The sequence below is a fragment of the Rhineura floridana genome, chromosome 9, assembly GCF_030035675.1.
Source record: "Rhineura floridana isolate rRhiFlo1 chromosome 9, rRhiFlo1.hap2, whole genome shotgun sequence".
Lineage (NCBI taxonomy): Eukaryota > Metazoa > Chordata > Lepidosauria > Squamata > Rhineuridae > Rhineura > Rhineura floridana.
The window spans coordinates 32571113-32586049 of NC_084488.1; the positions used below are offsets into that span (position 1 = coordinate 32571113).

General features: G+C 38.7%; 1 protein-coding gene across 1 annotated transcript in view; it reads right to left on the reverse strand.

Moving 5' to 3' along the window:
- Positions 1-14937, reverse strand: part of PPAT (phosphoribosyl pyrophosphate amidotransferase) — a 59882-nt gene that overhangs the window by 22418 nt on the left and 22527 nt on the right. Inside the window, exon 2 of the mRNA XM_061584075.1 lies at positions 694-760. Within this exon, the coding sequence (XP_061440059.1) occupies positions 694-760 (67 nt within the window). The remainder of the gene's footprint in view (positions 1-693; positions 761-14937) is intronic.

Sequence of the window (14937 nt, forward strand, 5' to 3'; positions counted from 1 at the left end):
ATTTGAAACCCACTGGCTGGCCTCAGGCAGATTACTATCTGTCTGAACTGCCTTTCAAGCTACTTGGCTTCACACTAGGATCTCCAGTGTACGGGGGGGGGGGGGGGGTTGACAGCTTTAGTTGCTGTGCTTTTAACAGCAGCTTGATTGGCAGAAAATCAGCAGGTGAAGCTTTTCAAGGTGGGAGCAAAATAGCATTGAAAAGGTTGACAACTCTGCTTCATCCATAATATCTTCCCTAAGTTATTATAGACCACAGATACTGTATAATTTATTTTGTCATGATTGTATTTGTTTGAAAAGTACAGCGATTCCATGCACATAGAATTCTGGCAAAAACAGGTGTACGTGGGATGATGTATACATTTTACACACTTTCCCCCTACTCGTCTTTAAGGAAAACTGTCATGTTCAAAGTGGTGTTTTGTAATGCCATTTACAATATATGAGAATTACGACATAAACTGAAAAATCAGGTTCAAAATGTTGCTCACCTATGAGGAATCTATCAGGTTTACATGCAATATATATGCAATGAATGACCCTGTGTCTTCACAGCATTACTTTTAACTGGTAAAAACACATTTCAAAGTCTGATAACTGAAACTTATCATGAAACTGTGAAACATTACAAAGTCTGAAATCCACATTTTCTTTTAATCATATAAACAACAAACAAGCTTCCCAGTTTACCTTGTGTATTTTGAATGAGTGGGCTGACTCTCCATCACTTGTCACAATCCCAGCACTCTCTTGGCCCCTAGGAGAATATAAAAGGCAGACGAAAGGCACCAAACTGGCATGTATACACATTCTCCGAGTATAGATCCATATGTAGCAAAATAACACCACCTGTACACAACAGGGTGGTACCAGCAGGCATAGGGAACTCTAAGGGTTGCAAAAGTATAAACAAGAAAAAATAGGAGAACCTCCAAAACAGGGGAACCCCAAAATAGCTCAACAGAGGCTGATCATGATGACTGATAGTTCAGGAGAAAAAAATGGAGGATGGAACAGAGTATCCCAAAAGAGAGCATGGCTGGCTGCATCCAGAACCAGAGAACTCCACATTGTAACATTTTGTTGCAAGTCCTACTCGTAGGCATAAATATTCAGATCTGTGGCTGGCAATTCCAAACCTGAACTGTCTAGAACTATACAGTAGAGCAGGGAAAGTCTCAGAAGATTGAAAAGAAAATAATGCCCCATTCTTATTCTACCTCCTGAATTTTGTGCCCCCCACCATCATCAGTATGACTATAGGTCTGTAGTTCACAACGCTTTACAAACAAGTTCAATGTAACAAAGTCTTAGCAGATACTTGATCTGCTTTTGCTTTTAATATGTACTGCCTTCAAGTCAATTCCAACTTATGGCAACCCTATGAATAGGGTTTTCATGAGGCTGAGAGGCAGTGACTGGCCCAAGGTCACCAAGTGAGCTTCATGGCTATGTGGGGATTCGAACCCTGGTCTCCCAGGTTGTAGTCCAACACCTTAACCACTACACCACACTGACACTTCCTTGTTTATATTGCACTCCTTTAAGGAAGCTCAGAGGTTTGAAAGAGACCTCACAGCGTGCTTCCTACAACGTAGGCACAGTTTTTTGTCCTAGCCTCCTCTCTGGGAATTTTTTGCAGGATTTTAAAGTAATACAATACCCTCACATATCTGTTTGCCAGATATGAAAGTGGCATATATGCCTGGCAGTGATCCCTGTTTTAGTTTGCCTTTGACTTTTTAGAGAATGTGTTTTCTTCTCTCCAGCCTGGAATTCAGCGATAGGTAACCTGTGGCCTTCCAGATTTTACTGACTACAGCTCTCGTCATCCATTACCATTGGCCATGCTGGCTGGGGCTGATGTGAGGTGGAGTCCAACAACATCTGGAGGGCCTCAGCTTAGTTGTACCTCAGTCATTTCGTCATTATGTTCAGCTGTTTTTTTCCTCTTTGCTGAGGAGTTGGCCTTAGACTGAGGTTATATCCAGACAGTATTTCCACTTACTCTCTTAGGATTCTATCCAGGAGAAGCTCAGGCTCATATGCTTCTCACCCTGCTCCCACTCACTTTAGGGAGAAGAAAGCATCAAACCTATCCCACGTTTAATCACTCTTATGAAGAGATCAAACCTCTCTAATGAATTTAGTTACACAGGCATTAACATTCTTTCGGGGTGTTCACCTTCCCTGGCTGCACTACCATCAGCGAGATGAGGGGGGAAGAGGCTGGGAAGGAATACCTAAACCTTAGGGCAGTGCCCAACCTCAGGTACATTCCTGAGAAGAAAATACCAGACTTCACTGTTTATATTTTATTAACCAGAACATAACCAAGCGATTACCTATTCCAAAGACATCATAATCAATTGAAAGAGAGGCTTTTAATATTTACATTTATTTGCATCCCAATTGTATTAATTTAACCATACTCTATCAGAGCAGAACCATCTCTCCCCACCCCCACCCTTAAGTGAGAACAACATTTTGTTTTTCTGCAGATAATCCTTGAGGCTTATATCACACTCTCAGGTGCGCTCCCATAGAAGACAAGAACCATTACATATTGCAGTGCCCTCTATTTGCACAGACAACCTTTAAAAGACTCATCCTACCCAATCCCTGCATTCATTTAATTTTTTGTTCTTTGTCTGCCAAAACACACATCCCCTCCTCTGCCAGTGCTGACTCAAGAGATGTGTTGCTGCCTGGAGTGGAGCCCAAATCCCACCGCTCCCCCAGGCAGGCACATCATTTTAAATAGCAGACAGACTTTTTAGACAGAAACTCCTATCTTCATCTGTCACCCCACTCTTCATGGTGCAGCCTGAAGCAGGGCGCTTTCTCTTGCTGCATGATGGGCCCTGCCCTGCGTGCAGTCCGGCAAAAAATGATTTCACCTATCAGAACCCCTTCTGTTTTTGCAAAGACATAAGAAAAATTTCCAAGACTTTCTTGAACCCCAAACATCCCATACATGTAACCTTCTCTTTTCCATCCAAGTGGTGTGTTGGTTGGTAAACTTAAATAAATGTTACCCAAATGAAAGCATTACCAATACCTTTTAATCCTCAAAACCTAAACTATAGTAATTGTTTGCTGTGAATCAGAAATGTCTGAATATGTGGATGCAGAATTCACTTAAACTGCTAAATTTGCATTTAAAATAGACTAAGCCACTGTACATGTAAACATTCCAGACTGTGAATCAGACTTAAGATGCTGATCCTAAGCTACTTGAACAGACATTTTATAGAAATTAAAGGTGCTTACTTGCTAGTAGGTGTGTACAGCACCAGGATCCAAAGGTATTACAATTCAGTCTGAATCAACTATAGCTTATATTTAGAGTTTCAACATTCATTTCAAAACAATGGCTACATTTTAAAGCACACTGCGCAACAGGGGTTAAAGAATGCATTTTTGTACACTTGGGAGTCAAGCTGAATTTCTGTCAAGCAGAAAACAGCTTATTCTGGATGCCAATTATTAACATACTTTGTAATCATTTGTGCCTGAGCTGCTTTATTTTCCTGCCTCTAATACGGAACCTGCTTATTTGGCAGTTTCTCAAGTTACTCCCCTCAGGCAGCTTGAGCCAGTAAAACTAGATCCTTTCATCTCTGTGGAGCTTACTGACAACCAGCCGTCTGGTTTCCTAGGAAACAAAATCTTGGCTAGAAATAGTGAATCATTTCCAGGTCACTTTCAACATGGAGAGTGGAGCAGGAAGGCACTGGACTGAAGAGGAGGTTAAAGCCTTGTTAAGCGTCTGGTCAGAAAAAAACATCAGAAAGCAACTCCATGGAACACTAAGGAATAAAGGAATCTTTATTTACATTGCTAAACGGCTACAGGAGTTGGGGATCTGCAGAGACTGGAAACAATGTCGTGCAAAGTATAAAAACCTGAAATATGAATATAGAACAGTTAAATATGCCCACAACTCAGGAGATGCTACAAAGACCATGAAGTTTTTTCATGAATTGGATGCCATATTGCAACAAGAACCTGTCACACAGTTAACAGAGGAAGAAAACGGCAGGTGTTCAGCAAATGACATCATAAATGCCACCAAGGAGAACAATGAAGGTAAAAAAAAGCTCTGTTTCCTTATTATCTTTACCTAAAATACATACAGGCTGCTAAGGCTCAAAGCCCGTTTTGCACCACAGATGATGGCACAGTTGGAAGAACAAACTGACTTGATGCACTCCCTCCTTATCTGTTGTATGTGTGTGTGATGGGGAGGGGATAGGATGGTTCTGCTCACCAGCGTTTCTATAAATACACAAACTGATGAAGTTAAACCAGCTGCTGGTCCTAGCTAGGCTCATGAGGCCTTTCCAGTAAAGGGCAACAAAAAATAAACAGCAGGGGCTTTCAAACTTCTATTGCTTTTTATTGGTGGTTTATCTGTAACTGTTCACATAATATTTTTGCAGCTATCCAGCTCAGAAAGATGAAATAATTGTGGAATGAGTAATATATTGTAATATGATTTCAGTTGTTCCAAATGATATATTTATGCTCAGGTGGAATGAAAACAAAAGGGCCAAGGTTGAAATACACATAATAATAATGAAAGGTATATTCTTCCTTTTGAAGTATCAGCTGTTTATCTAAACGAAAATTAATCAGTCACTAAGAGCCTAAATCCCTAAAATAAGTGCAATGTGTTTCTAACTCCTTCTTCTTCGCAGCAGTCTTTAATTGATAATAAAAACAGTTTGAGTCTCCAGAATAGCTTCTCACATTAATGTGTACAGCTGTGACTCATTGTACCTTGTCTCTCACTCCAGTTATGTCGGTTTCTCAGCATGTGGCTCTAAAAAAGTCTTAAAATACTTTAAATAATAGTAATAAGTCATTTGCCTGGACACAAGACAGCTTAGTATTATGGAACCTGTGAAGTTTTATAGAGTCCTATGTGATATGTGATATATTTTGCTTGCCTCTTACAAATCACAAAATAAAATTCAGTAAGGCCAAACATTACTAAACAAGCCACAATAATATATTATTAAATAAGGAAATTTTATTTACTTATAAGGTTGGAGGGTTGCACAGAAGAGGGCTAATGGGACTCTCCTGCTTAATTCTTAATGTTGGTCAAACCTGCTGGCCAGGTCTGGCTAGGGACATCCTTTGTTATGTAAAGGAAAAGAGATATGTTGCCATGGGAACTAAATAGTTAGACAATTGCTTCTTGATGGAGGATCATTGGTGAATGTTCTGAACAGGAAAAAAGGAGAGGGGGCAGACCTCCCTCCCAACTAAAAATGAAGTAATTCAGGTGTGTGTGTGTGCATGCACACATGCATACACAGAGAGAGAGAGAGAGAGAGAGAGTGCAGTTTAGACACAGACTGAGAAAGACACCAAGAGCTGAGTTTTGTGCTCTGCAAGCATTTCTCTCCTGGAAATCTGATGTCTGAGAAGTGGACTTTGCCTGTTGGGGGATATTTTAAATTGCTATATTGTTTCATCTTCTTTAGAGTACACTTAGTCAAGTTGCTGATTGCAGTAAGGGCCAGAAACCACTTTCCAGTAGGATTATAACTGCCAAAATGATGGTCCTACAATGACTAATGTATTTATTTTATGTATTAGCAACAGAGGTCTGGTTAAGTATTTAAAATTATGGCAAAAGAGGATGGAGGTTTTTATTTTTAAGAGCAAATCTCAGAGGACACCTAAGTCTCTGAGATATACATCATCAGTAGCTGGGGGTTGGACTTATGAGGCATATCAATTCAGACATCTGCTTACCGTTATGTAGAGATGTGAAGGCCTGGAAAAATTCAGAAAAAATGGGTTTTCCGAAAAATTGGAAAAAAGGAAGAAAAATGGATTATGGAACGTTTTATTTTAGCATGATGAATAAAATGTTTCATTGAGTCTGCCCCCCCCTTTTCTCTGTTCTTTTTATGGAAATGGATGCTTTATATCTACTTGACACTATGGAGGACTAGCGGAGACATAAATAATTTTCTTTGTTAGCAATGTTGATGGTTTCTTCTTTTTTTAATTGTTTTTGCCTGCTCCTCATAAACTGGTAAAACAAAAGAGGTTCCTTACAGTTCAGGATCTTGTAGATTCATTTGTTACAAAAAAAAGTAAAAATTTTAAAAAGTAAATTCAATTTGTAATAATTGTTTGAATAAAATGTGCTTTTAATATACCAAATGTGATACTTTTATGCCAAACCAACTTGTATATAATTACATTTGATGTTCCTGACTTTCTATCTGTAAAAGGTGCTTATATTTCATTTTTTCAATTTTTCCAAACATTTCAGTTTTTTCCTGAAACTGGTTTTTTCCAATGGCTTCAAAATTTACGGAAATTTAAAAGCTCTACCATTATGAATCCAAATTTGAATTATTATTGGGCCCAAATTAAACACCACTTCCTGAAAGACATTCACCCATTAGATCTTCCATTTATTAAAAAATACATCAAGCTTGATCAGACAAGAGCAAAATTCATCCTCTGACACTTTGGCATGTTTGGAAAACACATAAAAAGCCACTAATGCCAGGGATATCACCTCTCATCCCTTTGCGTGAGCCTCCTGATTTCTCAATTGGAGATAAGTACTTTCATTTGGAGCCCTACAAGCAAGCTTACCTATACCGACTTAAAATACTTTTATGCAGATACTACTCCATGGCCTAGGGAACTGTGGCATACACCATTATGGGATAAAAATATAACCTGGCTCTTTTGGTATCAGGATGGTAATTTTATTAGGTAATCTGATACCAAGAGACAAGCCCTGAGAGATCTCACTTGGGTTGAAGTATTGTTATTGAACATGGAAGACTCGGATAGTGGTTTGATGTCCCAAATATATGCCCTCCTTTTACAGAAGCACAAGGGTTCCACAGACAGCTTAAGGTGAATATGGGAAATGGAGCGGGATGTGGAAATTGAGGAAGCAGAGGATATCTATGTGGACTAATTTTCCATATAAATCTATATCTGCAGCAACAAAGGAATTGATGTTAGAGGTAGTTCAAAAATTGTATTTAAACCCTGTAAAGTTATCCTATATATTTTAGATTATCTCCCCTCTCTGCTGGAGGGGTTGTGATATGTGGTGGACCTGTAGTGAAGTTACTAAGCTCTGGGACCCAGTGTTTTCAGAAATGAAAAAGATTACAAATAAAAAAATATACAGAACTCTCGAACTGGTTCTACTAAATTTGTTTCTGAATGAAAATTTGGCCCTAAAGAATACCGTAAGGCCCCGCTTCCTGGCGTTCCGCTAATGTGGCGGCTTTCCTCCCCTCTTTTAAAGCCGCTTTTGCGGCATTTTGCGGCATTTTTGCGCGATGCGCCCCATTAAAATCAATGGGGTTCCGCTTTACGGCGATTTCCGCTTTACGGTGGGGGAACGGAACCCACCGTATAAGCGGGACCCTACTGTAAACAGTTTTATGTTAGTTGCAGCCCAGTCTCTTAATGCTCGATTTAGGAAGGACTTGAAGGACGTCTCCATCTTCTTGGGATACAATAAAATGTGAGTTAGCATTAATAGAAAAACTTACACAAATGATAAAGATTGCAAAAGGTAGAAAACAAAAGGACACATTTGTCACAGAACAGTGGAGTTTTATTTCCTACATTAATGAGACAGATAGCAATATAAATGTTCCCATGGTTTTCCACAATCTATGGATTTTATAAAGGTGAATAATTCTTGTTTGTGCTGTATCCTTTTTCTTTGTATCTATGTGCAGAAAAAAATGTATTTTTTGAAATACTTTTGTGGATTTTCAATACTCAATTAAGATATTCTGAATTTCCTGTGTTTGTACCCCACTGTTTTGGTTGTTTTCTTATATTTAAAAAAAAATAGTTTTAAAAAAAGAAATGCCACCAAATCCTCTTCAATACATATTTATTTTAAATGCAAAAAGCACAAAGACACTACATGGCCTTTTAAAAACTAATTTTAAATAATGCTATACTTTGTGAGGAGGGGATGTGTTACACAAGAATTGCCCACCCTAAAGAGAGCCAACAACCCTTTCAGATACAGAAAGAGAAACAACAACAGTAAAGGAAGATTGAAGATAACAATCTGTCCTAGATAAAATCATCATAACTTTTTTCCCAGCTTGAAATACAGTACCAACATCTTCCAATTCTGCTTTCACAACCTTTTAAGCACATTCTAATCATTGTACAAAACTATTTTGTGATGATAATGTGGGAAACACAGGCCTTTTCTTCCCAGACTGTAAAGGGATTATGACTATAGATTATATTCAGAGATTTCATGGAGAATAAACAGGAATTAAATGCCCACCAATACTTACCATGAACTATCTACTTTTTGCATTTAACAATAAATAACAACAAATTAATGATTCTCCCATTTATCCTCTAAGAAGCTCTGGGGAACTTAAGTGGACCCCCCCCCCCATTTTATCTGCACAACCACTCTGTTATACTGAGATACAGTGACTGTTCCAAAATCACTCAGTAAGCTTTGTGGCTGAATGGAGATTTGAACTCAGGTCTCCCCTGTTTTAAGTCCAACACTCTAGTCAAAATACATTATCTTTGAAAAATCACCCATAAAATGTTATTTACAGGTTGCATCTTATTTTAGAGTCTCTTCACACACTGTAATTTCCTACATGTTGCTTGAAAAAGATAGTATCAGGTGAGCAGCCAAAAAACACAAGGATGCATTCACACATAACACTAAACCAGGGCTGGTGCCAGGCATGACTGGGCCCTTGGACACCAGGCTGCCCTGGGTCTGCAGCATCATAGCCCTACCCCCCCTAAAGGCGGCTATAAGCCCATCTGCATGTGCCACCTACCTCTCCTGTTCCTGTGAATGATGTGTGTGCTGCACGCACATGCCTGCCATCAACTGAGATGGTGGAGGGGGTGTCAGCCCCTTAGGGAAGCCCCCCACCACCATCTTGGTTGATGGCAGGCATGCATGTGCAGCATGCACATACTCTCAGGGACAGTAGAGGTAGGTGGGGTATGCGTGCAGGCATATTGAAGCCTGTGCTGACTGTATTGGGGGGGTCCTGGGAGCTCTGTCTCTGTGATGTGCAGCACAGTCAGGAGCCGATGCTGCCGCAGATCACGAAACGGGAGTGGTACCCTTCCACCCTAAGGAGGGACCCTTCAGGGGCCCCTCTGGCACCGCCCCTGCACTAAACAATGGCTTAATGCTATGTGAGTGAACCTGAATGAGTCTGAGTGAAACGTTCCTCTCAAATACTCCCCCCCCCAGTCCAAAGAAGACACCTTTGGCAGTTAGTTTCACTAACTTACAGATTCCCAGCTTAGCTTTACATTTGAACCAGGAATCCTGGTTTAAAACAAATGGTTAAGTTTCAGAATGTGCCAAGAACAAACCTTAAGTTATGAAGCTGGCTTGTTAAACGAAACTCCTGAGTGTTTTGTAATGCACACACCGCATGGATCAACATGTAGGTGCACAATCCCTCTGTATACTGTGACACAGTTCTAGTTACTTTGTGCAACAAAGTCTTTTGCTAGTGTCCAAACAAGAGTTCCCTCCAGAGGGCTAATGAGTGCTTCTTTGGATCCAGTCCTATAGGAAGATTGAAGGATGTTTGATGCATTAAAGGTTCTTATATGGAGATCACTCATAATGTATGGCAATAAAAAGACTGTGCTCCTGTTACCTAGGGCCCTCCTTCATGCTATCAAATTCCACCAAATGCAGGCATACATAGATACATGACATTGTAGAGAAAAGCTGGTATGAACCACACTATATATGGACAATTTTGGCAGCCAGTTTCATGATCACACCTGCAGTTTTTCCTGTGCATTTCATTTAGGGTTTGGGACAGATCTGGGTTACAAGCTAGACTTTAATTTTTCAGAGATGAGGAACAGCCATTGCTTCTTTATTCCAGAATCCTAGGTATGTAAACTGATATCTGTAACATCTGGGAAGGACTTAGTCAGCATATCATCTCCATCTTGGAACGCAGTCTACAAGCTGACCTAATGGCCACAACATCACACTAAATTTTGTACTTAAAAAAAAAAAATCCTCATCCCTCTCACCCCGATTTGTGTAACTTCTTTCCCAATGGAGAACTCAAAAACTGGCCACACTTTTGTGTCTTTTTTGGTCCCAATAAAGCTATTGCCCCAAAATAGATTTTACAGGTTTTTTTCTCTCTTATCTTTGCTTTTCTTACCTTTGCTTTTTATTGCATGTTAAGTTTTTATATATTTTGCCCCAGCTAAATAACGTTACAATCCCCAACCCACTGGATCTGAAGCAGTCATTAACTTAAGACAACTCAGAAGTTAAACTGCATGGAAAAAGAGGGCAAAAGGACAGAGATCTGTATAATATTTTATATGTTAATTTGTATGTACACATGCACATTTTGAGATAATTGCCATCATTTAGAATTACAATACATCTCATCAGGTGGGGAGAAGTGTGAATACTAGGGAACCTGTTTTCTTGCCTGCTCAGTCTGCTGTATGGGTGCTAACTGTTGATGGGCAACTTCAGCTTGCTCGCTTCTTATGCTTTATCTTTCAACTGGACTTGGACAATCCTCCATGTACAGGATTCTTCCAAAGAGAAGATTCTCTTCTGTAGGACAAATGGATATTCTAACCCCAAGTCCCAAAGACATAAATTTAGGACATATTTGAACAATTAATTAATTAATTACAGCTTTATTTATTATAATGTAGAAATACTGTAGGATCAAGGAAGGGTGGGAGGGGAGGGATGTTATGCACTTACCTGTTTATTTCTTTATTCTTAAAATTCAATAAAATATATTAAAAAAAGAAATATTGTAGGAACTTAGGAGACAAGATCTTTCATCTAGGTTTTTATATAAGTATGTGGAAAGCAGAGTGCCAATGTTGTTTGGCAACATGTTGTCCATACAAAATTTGTTATGCTGTAGTTTTTATTTCTTTTCTAAACAAATGATACGGCTTGCTTTGCTTACGTGTTTTCTAAATTTAGGCACTACTTAAATCAATGGGGCTTAACTCCATGGATATCAAAACCCACTTAGGACGCAATCCTAGAACTATTTACCTACTAGTAAGCCGCAGAGCTCAATGGGACTAACTTCTAAGTAGAAAAATATAGGACTGCACTGTTCAGCATCCTAGCCTTTTAAGAAATGTACAGATGCAAAATAATTCTTCATTTGATGAAGACTGCATGATCCTGTCCTTTACTGCTCAACACCATTGTATTGCTATGTTAAATAGAATATTGGCTTGGCTCAATAACAGTACAGTGAATAAGTGGATCAGTGATGCCCTCATGTCACATTCCACACATATCTGAAGGGTCTCCCAACTCTCAAAATAAGCTTTTTGGGGATAAAGGCATGAAGAAGGGATGGGAAGGCCCTGTTGTGTGACCCTGCTCAAGCTTCTTTGGATCAAAGCCATTCTACTTCCCATTATTTACAAATTAATTGCAGAAGGGCCCTTTATTTCTGCCTCTTCTCTCTCCCTTATTTTCATATCTTAAAATGTTGTATTAGGTTAGGGTAAAAATGACTGTAAGGAATTAATGAACACTAGTTCAGTGGAGGCAATCTGATGACTTATGAGTTCTGGTTTCAATATGAAATTTGTATTAGAAATATCTACAGCACAAGCCATAATCATGGATTCATACTATACATTTCAGTATCTTTGATGCCTTTCCTACAAATAACTAACAACTCTTTTCCCCCCCCCCATCCCAGGTGAAGTCTCAGTAATACTGGAAGAGGAGGAAGATGCCCCTGCAAATCCACTACTTTTTATGTCCCACTGCAGGGCCATTCAACTAGGTAACAAAAGATGGCATAACAGAGAGGAAATGGGTTGTTTTTTACACTGTTTCAAGTGCAATAGAATATTATTGTGTCAGAGGAATAGAACAAACATGCTGGAAAGGCCAAGGCGTTTTAGCTAAGATTTGGGATTTTTTATTGTCCAGTTTCTGCTGTGTTTGCTTTAATGTCTGCATAAAATACAAAACAAAATGATTTGTTTTGTGTAGCAATTTGAGTATAGATTGAAAATAAAAACAATGGGATTTGTGTCAAAGGCAGAGCAAGTGAAAACTAAACTCAAGGTGCAGTTCATGGGCATTAATATAAGGCTATGAAAAAAAGTCTAACTCCTCCGCTTCATTGGCTGAGATCCAGAACCCATGCGTGTGTGCAAACTACTTCTACATATGCCTAAGGGGTGTCTATTTTTTCTTTCACAAAACAGCCTCTCATGCCTGTTGGGATGCTGCTCCAAAGGGTTCCTGGCTTTTCCAGAGCCTTCTGCAAGAAGGGTGGGGTGGAGTGCTGAAACGCCTCCATGCACTTTGCATGGCACATTGGATCCCAATTCCCAGGAATTTGAAACACAGCAAGAATATAAATGGGATGGGGTGGATGGAGCAACTATATAATTAGCTCATCCTACATGCTTTCTTTGCTAATCTGGTAATGTTTAATGTAGTAAAGCAAGGTGTCACAGGAAAATGGTAATCACATACTTGTAAGAATGAAACAGGTCCCCAATTTCTCATAAAAAGAAAGAAAACAAAGTTTTGCTAATAGCTGCCATTTATCAACATATACAGTCCTAGAGGATATATACCTACTTGTATACTTACACATACCTATATATACAAAACCTTCTTTCCTCAAAATATAGTTAAAAAGTGGCATTTATTAAACATATAAACTAGTTATCTATTTTACAAAATAAAAGGTCTCATGGCATTAACAAATTAATTTGTATAACTAGTTAATGTAGGATAATCTGGTGTCATTATCTTAGATTGTTTTTGTAATAAACATTGCTTTGCTTTAACAGTGCCTGTAATGCTAACTTTTACATGCTGACAAATGCTAACCAATTTGTCTTCAACCTTGAGTTTATTTCTGTAACAGTGTAGTCTTATATATGTCTACCCAGAAGTAAAACCCATTGAGCTCATTGAGGCTTACTCCCAGGTAAGTGTGTATAGGACTGAAGCCTAAATGTTCATGGGAAGGGAAACAAAGTTAACTAAACCTTCTCTCTTTTCCCTATTCTACCTGATCCTGACCCCACCCCATCCAATGCAGGTAACACATATCTGAGTCTCTCCCCTATTCTACCTGATGCAGGTAACCCAACTACAACACTAGATGCTTCGAAAAGTTTGCCCTTCATTCCATTGGTAGCAAATGAAGGAGGAAAACACTGGACTGTTAATGAAGTTAGAGCTCTGATTCGTGTATGGTCAGACAAAAGCATCCAGCAACAATTGGAGGGAACAGTGAGAAACAAAAGAATATTTGAACATGTTGCTGCTAGACTCCAAAAATTTGGAATTGACAGGGACTGGAAGCAGTGCAGGACAAAATATAAAAATCTAAAACATGAATATAAGAGTGTTAAAAATTCGCAATATTCAGGCAGCACATGCAAAAGTATGAAGTTTTTTAAAGAGCTGGATGCTATTCTGGAACACAGCAATGCAGATAAAGCAAGCAGATCAGACAATGATGACTGCGATAAGCCTGCAGAATGGATGGAATCCAAAGCAGAAAAGAATTTCAGAGGTAATATTTCCTATCCAACAAAATTATTTTTGATTTATCAGTTTTGCACCACAGTGTGTATGTAAACAAAGAGCTCAATACATTAAAATTATTCGTTATCAAAGACTGTTTGATTCTAAGTACAAATTTAAAATTAGATGAGGGTTAAGAAAGACAAAAAGAGTACACAAATAAGAAGCAATATGGAATATAAAGAGGTTTGTCCTGTGCTATAAAGAAGATATTCCATTAAAAATATCTGAATAAAACTACAAATCTTGCACTTTGGGGGGCTGATAGGTCCATAAAGTGCAGTTAGCTGGTGCTAAGTTTCATATATATATATATATATATAATCATATGGGGGTTTCTAGGGATTGTGTGAATAGTCAAGAGTTTATACTAAGGCGGAAGTGAAAGCCCTGGGTTGTTGTACCAAACCACATTATTCCCCTGTTTTCTTGCTATCCAGTCCTGGATAGCTTGTGACTCACTAAGATGAATGCAGCCAATTATGCTTTGTGGCCTATCAGGGCCTTGATAAGCATTCTGGTTTTGTTTCCTGCCTGAAACATAAAACACGTGTGTGTGTGTGTGTGTGTGTGTGTGTGTGTGTGTGTGTGTGTGTGTGTGTGTGTGTGTGTGTGTGTGTGTGTGTGAGAGAGAGAGAGAGAGAGAGAGAGAGAGAGAGAGAGCGCCACCTGGCACTATTTAAATACATTTAAACTTTTAAAACATGGAGATACCACAGATCATTAGCTGTAAGCACATTTACAATTTACTGACAAGGACATGAAAAACTGAACTATTTATAGTATAGTTACAGTGATATGCTTGATGTCTTTTACATAATATACTTGCAAGAGCTTATAATTTAACTGAAGAAAAACAAACCTCTATCAGAATAGCTTGGATGATACACAAAGTACAGATAAATAGCTATATTATGTAGTATTAAATTGGCAGGGAACAAAAGAAATTTGTCTAATAGAAAATTAAATCCCATCTTATAATTGCTTCTTCCACTCCTTCCCTCACTCAGATGTATCTCATTTTGTTGAAATTTAGCTTGTACAGTCAAGACACTTCTTTATTCTTAAATGACTCTGTGAAAAATTATACACATGGGTGGTGCTATATAAAACTTTGATTAATTTTCTGTTAAAGAAGTTTCCTTAGAACCACTGCAGTAAGACTTTTTCTGCTATAATAATTGTACAACTTAATACCATCATCTAACATTTTACTCAGAATTACATGGAGAGACAGGTGCAGAGGACTCTGTTAGCAGTATGTCAGGAGATCTGCAGCTCACGGACACAAGGAAAGTGATGGACACAGGTAAACACAA